We start from the raw sequence: 21,744 nt of genomic DNA, 5'->3' as shown, positions 1-21,744 counted from the left end.
AGTATTCCTCAACAGAAGAAGAACACCCTACGCAGAGTCCGAGGCTGGGCAAATAACTACTATTTCCTTTGCTACAAATAATGTTTAAGCATCCAAGGGGCAAATAAAGAAGGTAATGAAGACAAGAAATCCAAAAATTAAAGAGAATCAGGGTAGAGGAAGTAAAGAATTGAAATGAATCTAAGAAAGTAGTTCAGGGTATCAGCTCTTCTAAATATTCCCAAATCTCTCTTGGCTGGTTTTTGAGTAGCAATTTAAAAATATTTTTCCTCTTTTTGATAATACGTAATTCAACTCAATTTTTCCATGATTGGACAGCCAGTTTTTAGGTTTAAAAAAACAAAACAGAACAAAACAAAACAGTAGGGAGGGATTCATACAAGGGAACAGAAATATACAGCACGGCAAAGTTGGCTCACCTCTGCCTTCTTTAAATAAGAGTGATCTTATTTAAAAAGAAAAAAAGAAAAATCCTATACGTAGGTGACCGTTTATGAACTGGCATAAGTCTGTAAGCAATACAAGTGAGAAACAGTAATAGCTAATCCTCCAAACACCATTTCAGGATTATTTATTGTCTCTTTATATATTTCAATATATTATTGTTTCTTTCCAGATCTGCTAACACAAAAACAAATTAGATGCCACAATATAGGAGCTAGAAGGGCAAGAGAAAAACAATTAGAAGCCCTTGTTATCAGCCAGGAAGCCCAAAGGAGACAATGTTCTCTGGTTTTACTCTCACTCATCCCAAGGAGCTCTTGCTGAAATGGTTTAATCCTAAGGGGCAGAGGACAGGGAGAAGCCAGGAATCTGGCTTCCTGTAGATTATCTTCATCCAAACAAAACAGGAAAGCCTCTGTATCTTCTCTAGATAATTAGGATGAGATCAAATCACAAGATAGCCCTAAAACACTTTGCTTCCCCTGGTGTTTCATGGACATAAGTGAACATTTATGTCACTAGTAAAGACATGTGGACTCTAAGGAAGGGAAAAGGAAAATCATATCAACAAAGGAGAAGAATAAGGAAACCAGTGCCATGAACAAATCTATTGATACTTCAGGGCAGAAGCCCAAAGCAGCCGTCTACACCTCCAAGGCAAAGACCTCTTGTGAGATGTTGCCCATTAACACAGAGATTAATCATATTCACATGGGTTTGCAGGAATTATCAATATTATGTGATATGATGACCAAACTCTAGAATTCTAAGAGTTCATGGCAATGCATTTTCCAGAAGAAAAAGAAAAAATTCCTAAAACAGTTCCTTTTAAAAGACAAGTGAAAGATGTGCTATAGGATATACACTGCGTACAAAGAAAAATTCCATTTTATTCTCCCATGAACTCAAAGGAACTGTTCAACCTACACACATTTAAAGATCACATGTTTATTCTGATTTTGTGTAAAATAAATCGTAATCTGAAATAAAAGAATTATGACGTAAAACAAGTAGACATTTTAAAGGAAACTAACTCTCCCACGTCTTGCTATGATATCCTCCTTAAGTAATTCTCAAAATAAAACACAGTCTAAGACAGAACACATGCAATGAAATGAGTTGTTTTCCCTTATTCACATGATTAGTAGAGCAGTTTTTTAAAAAAGGCTAATGGTAGGTAGAAAAGTGGATCAACTCAAATTCTGTTGGCCTTAAAATTAGAAAATTAATTAATTTTAATTTTCTTCCCCACTGAATACTCTACCTAAGACCATCAACTAGACTCCTTCAATTTTTGCTCATTTAAAGTAGATATTTTCTGACTAGTTTATTAAACTCTGTCTATGGCAGTGAATATAAAAGAATTTGTGGAGATTATAACTGAAGACACGTCTATATGCAAAAATCAGAAATAGCGGATAAAGATAGATAGATAAAGATAGATAAAGCAAATGGAAAAAAACACACAGTAGGTTGCGTGCTCAAGGAACATGGTCTCATCGGCCCAGACTAAAATTCATGGGGGTGAACCCTGAGTCACACTTAGAAAAGTGACGGACATGGGTGGGCACAAGAGGGACAAAATGGGTGTGCATCTCACCTGCATAGCAGACTGATGCCCTTCTGTGTTCTCACCATATCTCACCTGGTCATGAGGTCATGACCTAGTCATGATGCCCTAGTCATCCCTCTCCTCAAGTTAACAACAAAGGGACACTCACACCCCGACAGTCAGAGGACTTGATAACTGAAGATTTCATACATACCAGGGAGGACCGGCTCCAGGTGGGCTGGCGTCTGATAGGGGGTGGAGAATTTGATTGTCTACGTGAAAAGTTGAAAAAAATGAGGATGGTTATTATTATTTACCATGTACTAGAAGACCAGATAGACAAGAGAGGGAGAAGAGGGGAAAGGAGAAAAGATGAGTTAAGAATTACAGCAAAACATAAACATTTTCTATTTCTGGGTGCTGAAGCTAAGAACAATTTCGATTTCTTTTTTGTCCTTTTTTTATTTTCAAAATGTTTGGAACATATGATACTTTTATAATATGTTTTACAAAGTAATATTAGAAGAACGAGGCTTATTTCTAAAGACAAATTATAAGGGAAATAAAAATCAACAACCGTCTTTTAGAGGTTAGAGAGTGGAGACCTCTGGAGAAGGATGCTGTTCAGATGAGGCTGATTTCCTAAAACTCCAGAGGGCTATCCCAAGTCCTCATGTAGCCCATGCTGAGGCTCTGAAACTATCAATATATACAGAATTTACTGTCTATGTGGGGTAGGGGGTATGCTTTTTAGAGAGTCCCAGTTTTCATCAGATAAGCGGTTAGGAACCTCCCATACATGGTTGTGAAGAAGAAAGGAATGATTATTACAGAAGTAGAAAGGAAAACAGAATTTCCTTAATTTTCAGTCTAATATGTGATGCTCACTCATATATGTGATGCTCACTCGTGTAAGAAGAAAAGGCCACAAAAGAATTACAAATACTCAGAACATTTTATGTTAAAGCCACTTGCTAAGAAATGATCAAACCAGAAGACTACACTTCTCAAAATAGTTTTGTTTTTAAATTCACCCTACAGAAGTCAACTATAGAATTCTTGTTTATGTCAAAGACACCCCAACAAATCAAAGGCAACAGCAGAGAACCGCAAAGATGTGACCTATAGGGAATCTGTTCAAAAGAATGGTGTGTGTGTCTATGCGTGCATGCGTGTGTATGCGTGTGTGTACCCATAACAGATATGGTGGCTTAAATTGCTGCTAATTAGTGCTCTTCTGATTTACATTTGCAAACTTTGCTGGCAGACCTAATACTATATAGTCATCTCTTGGTATCCAAGGAGGATTGGTTCCAGGACCCACCTCGGATACCAAAATCCATGTATGCTCAAGTGCCTTATATCATCTGGCACAGCATTTGCATATAACCCATGCACATCGTCCCACATACTTCAGATCATCTCTAGATTACTTATAATACAATGTAAAGAGCTGCCAGTTCATAGTGAATTCAAGTTTTGCTTTTTGGAACTTTCTGGAATGTATTTTGATCCACAGTTGGTTGAATTCGCGGATAGGAAACCCACAGATACAGAGGACCAACTGTACTATCAAATATACTTTCAGACTCTGACAGTGGCCAATGGCAAAGACTGGTTTGAAAGAACCTCCATCACGTAGAGAAAAAAGTCTGTCAGGACCTGATGCTCCAGTTCCAAAGCAGCACCTTCTTCAGCAGGAACTGCTCTAGGACAGTATTTTCACACTCTTGCATGTGTCCACTGGGGAAGTGGGAAAGCAGTTCTTCTCCTGCATTTACATCCCGAAGTTCTTTGAAACAAAATTAAGCACCTTGGACGCCCCAACTGCTGATGTACTCTGCTGAGGAACGTCTTTTGAAGGCAACCAGAGGAAAGGCTATGATAGTGTGAGCCCGGCACGCTATATCCAAGGTCAGGTCACAGTTAAGTTCCCTCATCAGACTCCCTTTATCATCTTTATTTCCAAATTAAACTGAAAAACACACACATGGATTTGTGACATCTATTAGCGTCTTCCAAGTCTTCCTCTAATTACCCTGGCCTCTCATTTACAGGCGGGTGACGTGACCCAGAAGCACACGCAGGGTTAGCCAACTGTGTGAGCAACACAGGGCTGAGGATGACAGCAGCTTCTTCTCTTTCAAGTTGGCTCGTCACTCTGCTACCTGCTTCTGAACACACTCCACATCTGACACGAAGGGGCGCCCCGGCAAATTGGGAACCACTCGGTTCCTCCAAACTCATGGCAGAGGTTGGAAAGGCACTGATGTCGGCCAATCCGTTCAGGAAGTCAAGCACTCACAGTCAATTTGCAAATCATTTTCTCCCTAGGCATATAGACTACACAAGACAGTCTTCATCATTAAAGCTCTTTCCCTCCCGCCCGGCTTTAACCTGCCCCTTTAGCTTCTACAAGGAATGAGGAAAAAGAGTCAGTATAAAAAGCGATCTACACCACCCCTAAAGCACAAGAATTGAAGCTGATCCCGGGAGAGGGTGGACAAAATGTTTACTTACTCAGTGCAGATTTTGTTTTGTTTGTAAAACTTGTGCCGTGTAGCAAACAATCGAGATATATACTTGGCATTTTCGATATCGTCCTTGGAGAAGAAGAAACAGGGGGAAAATAAACATTTGTTTGATTGTATTGGGCTGGCCAAACAGTTCGTTCGGGTTGGGCCATCCAAACCCGAAGGAACTTTTTGGCCAACCCAAATATATGCATTTCACTAGGATTCCTCTGAGCAGGGGCACATCCCTTCCTCCCTTCACGTCAAGCACAAAATAACCCCCTGAGCCAGAAACCAGTGTGCTGAAATTCAGTGGCGGTCATGTCTATGAAGCCCACCCAGGGATGGCAGACAAATACTGTCTGCTAAAGACGTTGGGGTTACAGTGATGATCTGACGTGTCTTTACATAATGCTAAACCAAGTGCTTTGAAAATCAGTAAATAAATCAAGGCAGAGCGTAGCATGAACGCCAAGCATCATCAAATGGGAGGCAGGGAGGTGCAGGGAGTGCCTTGGCTCTCAAGTAGGCACTCAACAGAAAGGCAATCACCCAGTTTGCTTCAGATCAGGCTTGGATTATGATGGCAAAGAAAATCCCAACCAGCCAGTAAAAGAAAATACCATGCAATATCATCAGGGGTGACTAGTCCAGGGTATGCCCGACAATGTGATCCACCACATATAAGGCTGGTGGAGGAACCCAAACCCTAGAGTCAAAACTCAGCTTGAAACCCCAGCATTGTGAGCATGAGGTCCCCACCACCTTCCAGAAATGAGTGATGACAGCTCTGGGCAAGTACTGGAAAGTTATGGGTTCAACAGAATATTTATTCTGTCCTGACATGGAGAGCGAGGAGAAGATATTACAGGTTGAGAAGACAAACAGCAAGCTGCCTGTGGGACCCTGCCTTCACCTGCCCGTCTTGCTTACCGTGTGAAAGAGGGCAGTCTCCTCTTTGCTGATGAGCTCCACCAGGATAGTTGACTTGTTGTGAGTGATATTCCCCATGTCATTCCACCTGCACAGAAGAAAGCCAACGGCGTTTGCCCAAAGACGTTCTAGGCGTTTATGACGGCATAGGAGTGTCACCTGTTATTCCTGAGTCTCATTTTACAAAGTATGATGTAACCATATTTTTAAAAGCTAAACGTCCCTCCTCTCAAAGCAGAAAAGGAAATAAAATGCAACACGCATCTACTTAAATAGCTAAAAATCCTATGTCCACGACGTCTAGATATTGCTGTTAATGAAGTACACTTTCCTTTACGACCTAGGAGGAGAATATGCCAGAGACTTCCACTGCCTTGGTTTTCATGCTTCCAAATGGACAGAGCATTTCCTGTGATCCCCATTTTCAATGCTGGAGGGGGATGTCATTTAAAAGTCATGTGTGGAATTCCCTGGCGGTCCAGTGGTTGGGACTCCGCGCTTTCACTGCCGAGGGCCTGGGTTCAATCCCTGGTCGGGGAACTAAGATGCCACAAGCTATGCAGCGCGGCCAAAAAAAAAAAAAAAAAAAAATCATGTGTCTCCAGGAATCTAGGCTGAAGAACGCACAGAGGTTCTGTGTTGCGCTGTACACTACAGATTTGATTATGCCACTTGGAAAAAATGCCTAGGGAGTGTTTAATGTGCCTACATTTTTGTGATCTAAACACACACATACGTTTCCTTCCCTTTCCTCGTGGAGATCTTATCTAAAATGAGATACACAGAAAGAACCACCAGACGAGGGAAGGTTAGCTCCTGCTTCCCATTCTACTTGGAGCCAGTTTCTAATCACCTCTTACACTACCTACCCCTCACTCTGTTCCCCGACCTATAATTCCCTGCCCACCGCTTTCTCCCACCATCCTGCTTTTGTTCATTACACTCTACCTCTGCCTGCATGATTCCTTTAAGACTCAGAAGAAGTCACCTTCTCCAGGAAGCCTTTCCTCATCCCCAAGCACCCACATGCCAGGAAAGAGCCTAGTGCAGTCCTCTATCAGTCACCACATTGTATCACAATTGTTCATGTCTGTGACCAGATCCCTAACTAAACCAAACTCGATCATAGGCCCTCATGCCCCGGGCAGAGATTCTGCTTTCTTCATCTCTGTATTCCAAGCACCAAGTACACCTGGCACACAGCATTCAATAGATGTTTGCTGAAATAATGCAAAGTAATGAGGTTGTCTCGCATCTGTATAGAGTACAGTTCTTTTATCAACTCTCTTAGGTAGGCAAGGCGGCTATTTACGTTCCACTCTGGAGATGAGGCAATTCAGGCCAAAGGGGATGACTTAGCCTCACTCACTCTGCTCATCAGGGACCGATGAGTTCTATACCTTCCAGGTTTTCCTCCTATCAGCTTTCCGTTACACCAGTACCACCTGTTTTTACGTACATCTACAGGTGTTCTGCACAGCTGTCTGCTGACTTACAATTCCATTAGATCACATCCATGTGGACTCACAGCTATGTGCTCCTTAGTGAAGGTCTCAAGAGATAAGAGAGGTGTGGTCTCCTCTAGCTCCATTCCCTCAAATCAACTGCCAAAATTCTGGGTCCACTCCGCACTCCACCATATGACTTCACCTTAGTGGCACAATTAACATGACACTGTAGTAGAAGTCAGTTCCCATCTTGTAAGGGTTTCAAGGCAAGCGCTAAAGGAAGCAGTCTAGAAGCAGTTCCTAAGGAAACTGAACAAAACCTGTGAGGCGCTTATGATCAGCAAACTTTCAAATTGCTATTTTCTACTTAATCTAGATAGCCAGAATCCAAGATGTGTCTGCTTCTCTTCTCCAGACTCAAGCACTGATTTAGCTACAAAGAACTGTGTGGGACAAAATGCCTGGATGGCTTTACATGGGCATAAAAGTGTAGAGTTACAACTCTGCACATATTCATATATTTTATTTAATTTGTTGTAGGTATATGAGTTGACCGAATATGTCCAATAGTCAAAAAGCTTATTCTGTAGCTCCAAAGAGCTCTCTCCCCAATCCTGTTTCAATAATGTCTCTATTCAAAGAGCAAGAGAAAATAAATGGACGAAAATAATGGCAGGGTGGGGACCTAGGAAAAGAAAAGCCAATTAGGAAGCTTTTAGTGGGAAAACTTTCTCAAAATGACCTGCAGTAACTGCTGATCCAGAAAATACACGGCTGGCCAAGAACTCACTTCCAGAAAGTGGACCGTGCTTTGCCTCTAAGATCTGTCTTTGATCATCTGCCCTGCACGTGCAGCTCTGCCTATCAGATGCACACACTGGAAAGCTGTCTTTCTGGTAAATAATAGGCCACACTGCCCTCGTAAATGAAAGCAGGCATGCAGTTTTTCGGATTGTTGATACTAGGATGGGATCTGTGGGCACCTATACAAAGCAAGCTCATTGACATGTAATGCAGGGGACACCCTGCCACTTCCCTATGCTGCTTCTACTCATGTTAAATGGAAAAGAAGGTTGAAGGGTCAAAATAATAAAAAGTACCCAAGTCCTTTCAGTTATGATAACAAATTGATTGCTTTTTCAAAACACACTTTCACAAATAGACCTCTTTCGTTAACAGAAAAATTAGTTTGCACTTTTCTAGCACGTGTGGTTAGGTAGAGGGTTCAGGGCAATGGAAAGAACCCAGTGTGGATTTAATGACTGGTCATGGGTAATCGAGGCAAAGGTAATCCCATGGGGACCTGACTCATGGAAGAGCCCATCTCCAACCAGACTCACAGAGTTTTGTTCCACTCTTTGGCTCAGTGGAGGTTCAACTATGCATTTCTTGGGGTCAGGTGGAAAGAAAGAACATCCCCCATCCCCAAACCCCCAGGGAAAGTGAGATGAATTCCTCCATAACCCCTGAAATCCTGCAGAGGGGGCGGATCTTATCAGAGTTGGGAAAAGCTCAACTCTGATCCAAGGTCTGCCTCTTAACTCATCTGTATAATTTTCATACTCCATGGGGTTTGCTAGAGCACCTCGAGGGGAAAAGGAGAAAGACAAATCAGACTACCTGTATATTACTGCTTGTCTTCCAATTCTGTTTCTCACGAAAATCCCCATAAAGAAAATGCCCAGGTGCACACTGTTTCCATGATTGTCCTGCATAAGATCAACAAAAGATCGTTGTGATGAAACAGATCCCCAGCGGTCTGGCAGCCTACCCATGGGGACCACACCCCGTTTCTCGCCCATACGTGGAATGAATCATAGAACGGAATGGGGGCAGAAAAGCCACTAGGTCCGAAGGGACGCATCCCACTGCACATCCTAATAGACTACGTAGATACCTTTCTTTCTTTTATCTCAGTTTGTCACAATACATTTCCTGTTTGAGAAAGAATTTTAGGATTTTCTCAGATTTGTAGGCAGTTAAGATTTTCTCTTTCATGAATATCTATTAATATCTTTTCTAACCCTAGTTTTTGGTTTTTTAAATCAGAATTATACACACACATAGTTTGATTTTATCTGCATACTGCATATGTGCAATTATTTACACACACAGTTTGAAGAACTGAATCGTCTTTAGATCTTATTTAAAAGCAGCCTTGGACCCACCATTTCCTCTCCCTTAAAGGCATCCACTTCCACCGCTTAAAACCCTAGAGTGTGTCTATTTGCATCCACCATGCTTGGCCTTCCAATTTAGAACCTCATGTTCCTCAGTTCTGGGATATTTTCTCAAACTGCTACCTTCTGTTTCCCCTTTTCACTCCTTTTAGAACTCCCACTGTTCAGATGTTGGACATCTGGGCTGGCCCTCCAATTTTATCTCCTGCCTTCCACATTCCATCACTTTGGGTTTTTTGGGGGGGTGAGATTTCTCTTAATTTAATCTTCTAACCTATCTATTAAGTTTTCCATTTCTGATATCATATTTTAAATTTCTGAGAGTTCTTTTTTAGTTGCCGAATGTTCCCTTTTAAAAGCACTCTATTCCTTCAAGAAGGTAATATATTTTAATTTTTTATCCTTGAGACTCATAGGATGGTATTTTGGGCAGGGGGCCCTTCACCCTGCAGACTCTCTGCCTCTTTCACGCTGCTTCATTCTCATTGGGTTGACGTCTATTGTTCCTATTAGGGCATCATGGGGGTGGAGGATGCTCGGCTGTCTATTCACGTTCCAGGGTGGGATGCTAAATGCTGGTTGGGACCTTTGTGAGCACAGGAAGGGCACGTGCATGATAGGCTTCACTGTTGGGCAACCTGCTGGGCCCTGTCTAGGGGAACCCAGAGGTCTTCGGTCTGGTCTCTTGGTCCAGTCAGGTGCCTCCAGCCTCCCGCCTGGAAGAGTATAACCCGGCTTCCAGTGTTCTTGAGAGCAGAGTGGGAGCAAGGTTCAGCATCCAGGGAGTAAACTGTCACCCAGCCTCCTGCTTTCACTCGGGGGACATCCTCTTTGTGGAGTAAGTGGAGGGCCGTGACCAACTAGGCCTAAGATGGAAAAGATAAACCCCTACCTCCCTCAGAACACGTGACCCCACTTAAGACACAAAGATGACAGTGTCCCTTCTCAGGGACCTCTTCTCAACGCCCCTCCCAAAGCTTCCATTCAAGCAGGCGTCTTCTAACAGAGACAGAGAAAGGGAAAGACAACTGCTGATGGCAGAAGCCGAGACAGAAAGAACTGGGGAGGAAACAAGGGCCTCGGGGACTTCCCTGATGGTGCAGTGGTTAAGAATCCACCTGCCAATGCAGCGGACATGGGTTCGAGCCCTGGTCTGGGAAGATCCCACATGCCGCGGAGCAACTAAGCCCGTGCGCCACAACTACTGAGCCTGCGCTCTAGAGCCCGCGAGCCACAACTACATGAGCCTGTGCTCTAGAACCCGTGAGCCACAACTACTGAATCCTGTGCGACTAGAGCCCGTGCTCTGCAACAAGAGAAGCCCCCGCTCGTCGCAACTACACAAAAGCCCACGCATAGCAACGAGGACCCAACACAGCAAAATAAATAAATAAATAATTTAAAAAGAGGGCCTCGGTAATTATGAGAAGTTCAAAGGTAAGCTGTATTACAGAAAAATCTGTGAGGGAAAAGAAGATAGGTGAAGTAGAGACAGGAAGAAAAAGGAAAATTCTGCAGAAAGACTTTTCTGGGCACGTTGCCAGTAGGTGGGTGCAGAGGCCTGGTGGGAGGGGATGGGGACATGGGAGGAGCAGGCCACCAGGGTGGGACAATGGAAAAAACACAGAACGGATACCCGTCAGAACAACTTAGTCAAGGATTGAGGCTCCAGACTCTGTATGACCCATTCCAGAAGCTCCGTCCCTCCATGCCCACGTGCTCTGACAATACAGGAGGGTGGAGGCCGCGGCCAGCCCCATGTTTGTGGAGGGGGAGGGGCAGACCTGTCAGGAAATGGAAGGGACCCCCGCCCTGAACCTTGAAAATTTTTGAGAAACCACTCATGGAAAAACCTACACTACACATAAAGGTTCTTCCCTGGGACACATCCATAACACACTTTTTAAACCTTACCTGGTCAAGAAGGACCTGTACTAACCCAAAGGGACCCCATCCCCATGTGCAGGCTTCCCCTGCATACTTTCCTGGTGGCTTTTTCACTTAGAGCTGACCCCATCACCGCGCACACGGCTACTGCTGCCCCACCCATCATCCTTGGGTCTCCAGGAATCATGTGGTCTGTAGGTGGTCACCTGAGTCATGAACAGATATGTGGTGGAGGAAGAAAAAAAGCAGCAGCCCAGCTGAGTTACACCCACTGGCAGTGAGTCAGCCGTGCCTATCTGCCCACTCGGACTAAGCTCTGGTATCTCCCTTGTACTTTTTCCACTAAAGGACAGACTAGAAAACACATCAGAACCAAGCACGGTGGATTTCAACACTGTCTCCACTGCCTCTATTTCCCACAGTTCAGAATCACTAAAGACAACACAAGCAAATGACCACCATGACAAAACCTCCAACTTCCAGGGCCTGAGAAGTCAGTTTTCTAGAAGTGGAGAAAAGTTTAGTCTGGTTTTCCAAAATGTCATGACTATATATGGGCTGGTGAAATGGAAGTGGGATGCAGATGGCTTCATAAGGTATTATTGCAAGGAAAATGGATTACAACCCTATGAAGGGCAGCCATTAGAGAAGCAAAAGAAAATTAAACAAATCTAAAAAAGAGCCATTTAGCCTATTTTGCAAGCTGCGGACACCCTGCTCACTTCTACTTGATACACATGGGCAGTTCTCATTAAGGCAAATTGCAAGCGTGCAACAGAGGGGGAACAGAACACTTATACAACAGCCAGCGGAGCCAGTCTGGAGTGAAATGCTTATGCTGAAATTGCAGGCATCTCCCAAATTGCCGAGATGTGCCAGTTGCTTTAGGTTTCTGATAAAATGCCATCTTTTGTAAAGTGGGTCAGCAGAGAGAGGCAAATGAGTTTGGAGGATGGGCTCAGCTCTGTAAATGACCTTGCACCATGAACCCCCAAACCACACCCACTTCAGGAGGCGGCTCTGTTACAAAGGATGGGATGTGCTGTAACCGTTTCCTAGGCATAGTTTCCAGACAACACCAAAGGGGCTGGGAACCCACAACAGAGGCTCTGTAGAGCTGGAGAAATAAAGTATGATTGCATACAGGAAATGTTATTCTTCCTCACCAACAATGATCACTGCATCAGCCCAAAGAAGAGAAAAGAAAAGAAGCTCGGGCTAGAAAACTGCTGGGGAGGGTCTGTATTAAGGCACGCAGGATGTTTGCTCCTTGTCCCACTGGAAGGCTGGATGTGGCCTCAATAAATTCTTGGCACCAAATGGGCTGGTGTTTGGTACTCACTCAGAAGGTTGTCTTACAGACGAGATATTCTGCTGAAGACCATGGAAAGCTTCAAACTCTCTCCGTTACGAAAAAGGGTTTGCTTTACCTAAAGTAAATTGGACTTGCCAGCTAATGCCACGTAGCGGTAAGGAAGCCAAGCCTTCTGGCTCTCTGCTCTCAATCAACACTGGTTTTCCAAATGCCTGTGCTGTTCTGAGACGGCTGAAGCAAGGAGAGGGTATGCTACCTTCACAGGGAAGATTTCCTGTCCAAAGCCATCCAAACGTTCCACCTCATTGATGTACATAAGCTCAGCTTCTGCTGGCAGGATTCCACTAAAATCAAAAGAGCATCAAAGGAGGAAATGGTTAAGAGCCATAAAGTCAGTGGAAGATCCTACCCTCCTGGTGGCAAATTCCAGAACTGTGGTTTTAGTTCTGGGAAAAGCCATTGTCACCCAACCAACTGTGCAGGCATGGTACATTACTAAGTAATGCATTAACATATTCCTCAGTAGCCTTTTACTCAACAGGGAATAATAAGAGGAAGGTAAAATATTTAATTAAGAGCTACAGCCCTATAAACACTAAATAATTATTCCAGACATCCTGGTGAATAATGCTGCCTGCTTTAAAAAAAAAAATGTATTTTTCTCCCACCTGGGAAAAAAGTCTCCACTGTTAAAAAAGAAAGAAGGAAGAAAGGCAAAAGTTTCTGAGGATGACATTTTGGGAGTCAAGTAACCAAGATAAGAGTCTAGGACCACTGCACATGTCCCAAAGAGCTCCACGTAGCCCTGATCAAGCTCTCAGGATGCCTTAGATCTCACTCTTTCCCCTCCTGACCTTGACTTTCCCACCCAAAGCAGCTCTTGAGGTCTGCACTCAGCCTGGAGTGAAATGTTTATGCTGAAATTGCAGGCATCTCCCAAATCGCCGAGATGTGCCAGTTGCTTTAGGTTTCTGATAAAACTCCATCTTTTGTAAAGTGGGTCAGTCCCAGGCTTCCCAGGTCTGGCAACAGTTTTAGGAAGGTCACAGAGAGGAATTCCTCTGGCCAACATGTGGGCCAATTGGTGTTAAAGAAAAAAAGGAAAAAGGGGAAAAAAAAAGAAAGGGAGAGAGAGAAAAAAAGAAAGGGGAGTGGTAGCACTGTTTTCAAATCTACATGCACTCTCAGAACAGAGCTGAATCACTTGCTACAAGAAACAGAACTGTGTTGACTCAAGCCAGGGCTTGCGTGAAGGGGCCGAATGTCTCCTGCCTCGGACAGGACGGTGGCCACGTGCTGGGCCTGGCAGCCCCCGCCTTACCTGTGGGCTTTGTGTTCTTGGGCCACCTTCTGTGTCAGCTCCTCCAGAACAGCTTCTTCCAGGGCCAAATCCTATCAAAATGGAAAGCAGTTAAGGTCACTTGCTATTTTGCTTGCAAACCTTAAAAGCTCTCTTTTTTCTAGAAGTTGTTCCTGATTAGCTTCACTTCCTCAGTCTCCCTTTACTCCTTTTGTGTGTTTGTTTGTTTGTTTTTGCGGTACGCGGGCCTCTCACTGTTGTGGCCTCTCCCGTTGCGGTGTACAGGCTCCGGACGTGCAGGCTCAGCGGCCACGGCTCACGGGCCCAGCCGCTCCGCGGCATGTGGGATCCTCCCGTACCGGGGCACGAACCTGCGTCCCCTGCATCGGCAGGCGGACTCCCAACCACTGCGCCACCAGGGAAGCCCCTACTCCTTTGAATTAAAGGTTGTCATTTTTAGGACAGAGGTTCATGTTTACTTTTGTAACAGGGCTCTCCACTGTAACAGGCTATTTCAAGGCATATTTGGGGTTGCCAGCTACATTCTGGGGCATCTGGGAATAGCTCTTTTTTCATTTACCTTCTTCTTCCCTATCTGCCTGCCTCTTGGACTTTCATTAAAAATGCTTTTTAAGAAACAGAAACAGACTCACAGACTTAGAGAACCAACTTATGGTTACCAGCAGGTAGGGTGTGGGGGGGAAGGGATAGTTAGGGAGTTTGAGATTGACGTGTACACACTGCTATATTTAAAATGGATAACCAACAAGGACCTACTGTATAGCACAGGGAAACTGGTCAATATTATGTAACAGCCTAAATGGGAAAAGAACTTGAAAAAGAATAAATACATGTACATGTATTGAATCACTGTGTGGTACACCTGAAACTAACACAACATTGGTAAGCGACTATACTCCAATATAAAATTAAAAGTTTAAAAAAATCCTCTGTAAGTGCTTACACGTTTTTAATAGTGAGGATATACAGGCAAATGAGTTTCCAGGTCATCATCCCTTCCAAAGCTGAGCCCAAGAAGGGACTGTGCCTGGCCTTTTTATCCACCAGCACAATCCCAGCAAACTAATTCAGAGCCACCTGAAGTCAGAGCTGGCTCATTCAGAGACTAGTTGATGGGGCCTTGGGAACAAAAGAGGCCACGACAGCTCAACCGCCACAGCAGAGCTCCAGAAGGTAACAGGTGGGGAGCTGACCAGCTGGTGTCTCGACCAACTGAATCCCAGGCCCCTGGACCAGTGCTGTGCTGGCTCCCATGGGATTAGAGTCAACTGGACACATCGCTTCCCAACTCCCCTTCAATGATGGCGGGAGTGTTTAAAGGGCTTGTTAAACATTTAGCAGGAAAGTGAGATGGAGTCTGGAGGAATACATCCAAGATGGGAGACCAATCAGTTCCTGAGACACTGACGGGCATGGAGATTCTATAGCTCATCCCATCCCTTTCGGTGGCTCCAGCCCAGACGCCTCTGCCCTTCCCAGGTGCAACTTCCACGCCCCCCAGGCTGGTGAGCACCAAGGAGGGCACAGATGTGCTCTGTCTTCCTCTGAGCTCCAGAGGGGGCGTTAGAAGGGGCTCCGAGCTGTGTGTCCCGGTGAGCCTTCCAAGGTTCATCAAAGACACTTGAGGGGGGGACTGATGTTTTCACAGAAAACACCCAAAACGCCTCATTCCCTCGGTTCTAAAATATCATTTATATAAAGATTACGTCCAATTTAACAGCTTTTCATGAAACACTACCCCCAAAGGTACACCTCAAAACTGCAAGAAACATCCCATCTCAAATGATGCAACTGGAGAAAATCAATATTTCTTAAAGCTGGAACATGCGAGCATAACTATATATTGGAAATTCTATAGCTCTGCAGATGGTCCTGAGAAACCTTAGAGAAGACGGAGGGAATTGCTGGCAGCTCTCATTTTTCATGTGTTACTGATTAATTTGCTGTTTTCTGTTTAGCCATCCACTGAAACAACTCAAGTCCACGATAGGAAACAAGCTCGATGTTTTCCGTTTTATGCTGTGGAATCACAAAGATGCCACGTGGCTTAGGAATCCAGCTATGCCTGTGCATCCAGGTACCGAGTATTAGGAATAACTCAATATTAATTTTGAAAAGCTAATAAAAGGCATGTGGCAATAGAATAAAATAAAGATAACTGAAGATCAAAAAGTGCTCCAATAAACTGCTGTCTCCTACTTTGAAAGAAGAAAAAGTCCAAAGGGACCCCTCTGCTATTGTACTCAACCCCACCGCCTCCATCTGTGTCTGGGGCCTCCCTGAGGTATGTGGTCCCACCACAGGGCCAGGCGAGAGTGGCTGCGCGCGGATGAAAAATGGCAGAGAGCGAGCCTGCACACAGCTGCACACCTGGGGAGCGCCCTGTGTGCTTAACTTTGTTCTTTGACCGGCTGCAGAAATGCCATTTGACAAATTCGGTTACTTTATAAGATCAAACACAGGCATTCATCCCATCTTCCCTCCCCCACCAAAGGAATGCATTCTTCCCTTTGAAAGCTCTAGTGGAACCAAGCAGAAAGTTTGCAACCTTCCATGGCTCCCCACTGCCTACTCAATTAGGTCAACACCTGGGCCTGGCATTCAGACCATTTTTCAGTGTGGCTCAGCCGTCCCTTCAGACCTCTTCTCTCAAGGGTTCAAGGCCTCAGGCCAACTCTTCCTAACACAAACTGCTTTCACGTCTCACCCCATCTTTCAGGTCCTGACACACCTACCACTCCCTGGACAGGGCTTCCATATTCTCTCACGTGGGACAGAAGCCTTTCCCTCTCTGGACCTACCTCTTCCGCCCTGTGTGTCTCTCTTAGAGTTCTTACCATAGTCTACCTATTGTCTTTCTTACATAGTTATCTGGATACTCATCTTACCCTTTATCCTTGTCTCCCTCCCTCTGCTAGATGACAGGCACCTAAGGTCAGCAAGCAGCAAGGCTCCACACTGCCTCCAGGGCCCAACTCAGGGCTTTGAACAATGCCAGCGTATAAACTCTCCACATACAGTAGACGATCAATAAACATTGACTGCGCTGAGCTGAGCTGAGCTCAATATGCAACGTGTCAGTTTCATGTTGTCAAGCGAGGGTTTTTTTGTTTCTGTTTTAATTTTTATTGGTGTATAGTTGATTTACCATGTTGTGTTAGTTTCTCCTGGACAGCAAAGTGAATCAGTTATACATACACACGTAGCAGCTCTTTTTTAGACTCTTTTCCCATATAGGCCATTACAGGGTATTGAGTAGGGTTCAAGTTACGCGAAGCGGCTGGATGATAATTTATGCGCTCTGCTTGTCCTCTGTCTGCTCACATTTCAAAGTGCATAGAGTATTGTTGCCTGGAAAGCACACTCTTCAGCAGCCTGTGCTTGCCTAACAGAGACAGAAAAATAATGCTGCTGATAATAATAATGTGAGGACAACGGTGATTATGATGACAACTAAATAAACACTCACTGAGAATTCACCACGTGCCCGATTAAGTCCTTCACATGCATTCTCTCCTTTTATCCTCACAGTCAGATTAGGCTTGCTATCCTCATTTTTAGATGAGGAAACGGAGGCTTTGGTTAAATAACTTGCCCAAGTGTGTACAGCCAGTAAGTGGCACGGCCAGGATATGGGCACGGAACACTTGACCCCTATACTCTAAACCTCCTGACCACAGGCCACAGTGTATCGAGGATACAACAGGGGTCAGGGGCGTGGGGCGGAGGAGAGGATACATGACTGATGGCAGAAGCCTAGGAATGTTCACGAATCAGATATGCATGCTGACATCAGCTTCTGCCACGTCATCCTGAGGGCCGTCCAGTAGGACTTTCTGGAATGATGGACATGTTCTATACCCAAGCTTTCCAGTACAGTAGCCATGAGCCACACGTGGCTACTGAACACGTTTTTAATGCAACTGAGGAACTAAATTTTTAATTTTATTTAATGCTAATTAATTTCAATTTGAATGTAAATAGCCACCTGTCACTAGCAGCTACTATACCAAAGAGAGAAGTTTTAGATCCAAGGACAACAACATCAATATCTGTCTGGCACAGTGAAACTGAATGAGGTCTCTGCTGTTTTAATATCCGATTTGCTTAGAGCCCAGCGGAGACATGGTCTTATTCTGAAAAAGGTATGATACACAAAATAACTCCTTAGCTGCCTTACAGCACTTTAACGTGTCAAAGCATTTTACCACCTACAAACTCATACAGCTCATGCTCGTAATCACCCTTGAAAATTCTCCTGATCTCTGCCTACAGGTTATGTGATAAAGACCTTTAATGAGAGAAAGGTAAAAAAAAAAAAAAAAAAAATTGTGAAAAATTATCAACCCAATTCATTGTCTCCGTTTGACACAAACATACACGTTCTCTAAAATTCTAAGGTATCACTTTCACTTTCCTCCGCCGAGCACACCAGAAAACATCCTGACTTTTGTGTGAGCTGCTGAGTTGTTACAGATACTGACACCAAGTCCTATGAAGAACTTCTCTGCTAAGTAATATACTAATCTCTTTGAATGGAGGTTGATTTAATCGGTGGAATTAATAAGGCATAAAAAACAGCAGGCCCAAGATAATACTGCTATTATCTTGGTGGGAAGAATAAGGAGAGAGCTATTCATAAAAAGTTAGAGATTTTGCAGTATTTCCCTAACCTAGAAGAATAAGGTTAAGTTTTCGACCACTTTAGAGAAAAGGTAACCCTTGTACACTGTTGGTGGGAATGTAAACTGGTGTAGCCACTGTGGAAAACAATAGAGAGGTTCCTCAAAAACTAAAAATAGAACTACTCTATGACTCAGCAATTCCACTCCTGGGTACGTATCTTGAAAAAAAAGAAAACACTAATTCTAAAAGATACATGCACCCCAATGTTCATAGCAGCAATATTTACAACTGAAAAGCTATGGAAACAACTTAAGTGTCCATCAACAGATGAATGGCTAAAGAAGATGCGGGGTGTGTGTGTGTGTGTGTGTATGGATACACACACAATGGAATACTACCCAGCCATAAAAAAAAGAATGAAATTTTGCCATCTGCAACAACATGGATGGACTTGGAGGGTATTATGCTAAGTGAAATAAGTCAGACAGAGAAAGACAAATACTGTATGATATCGCTTATATGTAGAATCTAAAAAACTACAACAAACTAGTGAATATAGCAAAAAGAAGCAGACTCACAGATATAGAGAACAAACCAGTGGTTACGAGTAGGGGAGGAAGGAATGGGAGGTACAAATTACTGGACATAAGGGAGGCTCAAGGATGTATTGTACAATATGGGGAATACAGCCAACATTTTGTAATAACTGTAAATGGAAAGTAACCTTTAAGAATTGTATAAAAATTTTAAAAAAGTTTTTTTTAAGTTTTGGACCAATTAGATTCATCTCATCACTGACACAGGAAATAACTGCAACCTTACTCACCCCTTCTCTCAACACTTAAAACCTTTGTCGCCAGACCCCTCTACTTTCTCCCATATGCCACAGTAGTTTAGATGCCAAGCTCTGCCCACTGTACTTCCAAAATATCTTTTGCATTGCTTTTTCGTTTTTATCTTCACTGCCAACACCTAATTCTTATGTCTTGCCGAGAACACCACACACCAGATTCTTATCTGACGTCCTTCTGCAAATGGTCTCATTACTCTAATCCAGTGGTCCTCAAAGTGTGGGGCCTGGAACCCCTGGACGGAGCCCACGCGTTCTAACTCCTCAGATGTTTCAGGCTTCTCTGCCACCGCTCCCCTCTGCACCCCTGAGCGGCCATCAGACTGGCCAGCTGACTCCCACCCAGTTACGCAGGCCGCCTCGCCTCTCCTCCTCCAGCCTCTGTCTAGAGCATCCCTTGCTCCTTCCCTCTCTGCCTGCTGCAATGCTGCTCATCCTTTAAGATGCAGCTCACACACCATTAGCCTTTCGACCTACCCTCACCTCCCAAAAACAGGTAACCTCTCCCTACATAGAATCCCTATCATACTTTGTTACACTTGGATTTGCATTAGGATTTTGCATACTTCCTATTGACTCAGCCACTTTGTCGTCGCCCTGAGAACAAGCACCGTTTCTTATATAACTTTATCCCTCAGGGGAAAAAAAAAAAGTGGTAAATGCTCGTGATTTCTAAAATCAGAGCCGGAATGTTGGAGCGGGTATAGCCTTTCCCTAAAATGGTTTTTCAAATGTTTTAACTTTCCTCGTGAAAGCTCTTCTCAATTACTCCAAAGCTACCAAAAAACAAACAAAAATACAGCAGGGATAAAAACCTAGCCTCATCCCTAATTTAACCCAGGAATAAACATTTTACTTCATGGACGCATTCAACAGACGTTTATGCATGCAAATTATGTGCCAGACAACAGTGGATGAGATAGAGTCCCTGCTTAAGGACCACAGAGCTGACATTCCAGCTGACAATAGAAATGAAAGAAAGAATGAACACGTTCAGATACTGAAAGAGCTCTGAAGTACACGCATAAAAGGGCAGGAAGTGCTGGATGGTTGGAGTGTATAATATAGATGGTCAAGGAAAAGGAAGCCTTCCCTGAGGAGGTGGTATTTGAATCAAGATCTGAATGACAAGTCGTAAGAAGACCTGGGGTCGAGCATTCCAGGCAGAGGAGGCACAGTACAAAGGCTCTGGGATGGGACCAAGCCGGGTGTGCTCAGAAAGGAAGATAGAACATAGTCGTGGAGGCTGGTGTGATGGCGCCGGGGGCAGGGAAGTGTCTTGAGGAGGTAAGAAGAGGCATCTTTACCATTCTCAGTGTCTTACAAAACTTGTTCCTACTTTATAAATGCAGGGACATTCTCCCTAGGGAATATGGGTGTAAATTCCTCTGAGATTTTCAAAGGAAAGAATTGAATATCCATAGAAGGTAGAAAATTAATTGAGAAAAAGGAAATTACACTTACCATTGGAAACAGCACATACTCTCTGAGGAAATCCTGAGAGTCAAACTGATTATAGTCTCCAAAATCAGCTGAAAAGAAAAGAAGGGGAAGCAGGGCAGTCTTTATTATATGACATTAAAGATGGAATAAAATAGGGTAAACTTATCACCACATTTACTCTCGCCACTTTACCCTACTTCTGTACCATTATTAAATAAAAACAGTGCCAAGATGGGTTTGATGTTACTACCACTTTCACATAGCAATAATGTAAATATAAGCACGTGAGCACTGCTACATAATTTTCTAGAAAGAATGGGGAAATTTGAAAGTGATTCCTAAGCTATTTTAAAAACTTAAAACAAATCTATATTTATCTTTTTATTAAATATTCACCAACACATATCTTAATAATATCTGCCAAGGGGACTTTTTTTTTTTTTTTTGCGGTACGCAGGCCTCTCACTGTTATGGCCTCTCCCGATGCGGAGCACAGGCTCCGGACGCGCAGGCTCAGCGGCCACGGCTCACGGGCCCAGCCGCTCCGCGGCATGTGGGATCCTCCCGGACCGGGGCACGAACCCGTGTCCCCTGCATCGGCAGGCAGACTCTCAACCACTGTGCCACCACGGAAGCCCATGCCAAGGGGACTTTTTAACTCAAGGTTAATTTAGACAACTGAAGAGACAAACCCATCTGCATCTCTTCATATATTTGCAGCTGGAAATTTCCACTGTAAATCACCCTTGGCAAGCATCCTTGCAAATTTTATACCTCTTAAACAGCTGCACATGTTATAAGATGCCCAAAGTTCTGTTTTCTCCTACTTTCATCTCACAGTTGTAAGTTTGAGCACATGTAAAATGAATACAGTGCGCCTCTATCATAAATCTATAAATGTCTTGCTTCGAATCCTACTTGCTCTCAAAAAAAAAAAAAAAAAGAAAACAACTCAAAGCAGCATGAAATTTTAATTTCATGTAAAATGTTTAGCATCAGGTAGAAATGGATTCAGGTATCTTTTAGGTAACAAGAACTAGAGAGTGAGGGGATCCACACAGAAGGCCGTTACCAAGAAGGCAAAGATGCACCTACAAACTCAGCACATAACTAATTAACAAGGTGAGGCACTCAGGAACACCAAAGATCGTAGGCTCTGCCTAATTCCAAGGTCAGTTATCTGTTGTCATATTTCATCACAACTTTTATCTCTGTTGATGTGGCTTTCTAAC

At 43.8% G+C, this 21,744-nt stretch overlaps 1 protein-coding gene across 1 annotated transcript in view; it reads right to left on the bottom strand.

Annotated features, from left to right (window-relative positions):
- PTPN14 (protein tyrosine phosphatase non-receptor type 14) overlaps positions 1-21,744 on the bottom strand; it is a 107,647-nt gene that overhangs the window by 32,734 nt on the left and 53,169 nt on the right. The window contains exons 4-10 of the mRNA XM_082680584.1: positions 20,534-20,601; positions 13,594-13,664; positions 12,529-12,616; positions 8,511-8,599; positions 5,443-5,530; positions 4,517-4,599; positions 2,211-2,268 (exon numbers count right to left, since the gene is read on the bottom strand). Coding sequence (XP_082536710.1) covers positions 2,211-2,268; positions 4,517-4,599; positions 5,443-5,530; positions 8,511-8,599; positions 12,529-12,616; positions 13,594-13,664; positions 20,534-20,601 — 545 coding nt within the window. The remainder of the gene's footprint in view (positions 1-2,210; positions 2,269-4,516; positions 4,600-5,442; positions 5,531-8,510; positions 8,600-12,528; positions 12,617-13,593; positions 13,665-20,533; positions 20,602-21,744) is intronic.

Source organism: Grampus griseus, assembly GCF_964374135.1.
Source record: "Grampus griseus genome assembly, chromosome: 1".
Classification (NCBI taxonomy): Eukaryota; Metazoa; Chordata; class Mammalia; order Artiodactyla; family Delphinidae; genus Grampus; species Grampus griseus.
The sequence above is the reverse complement of the archived record's forward strand: the minus strand, read 5'-3'. Positions and strand labels throughout refer to the sequence as shown.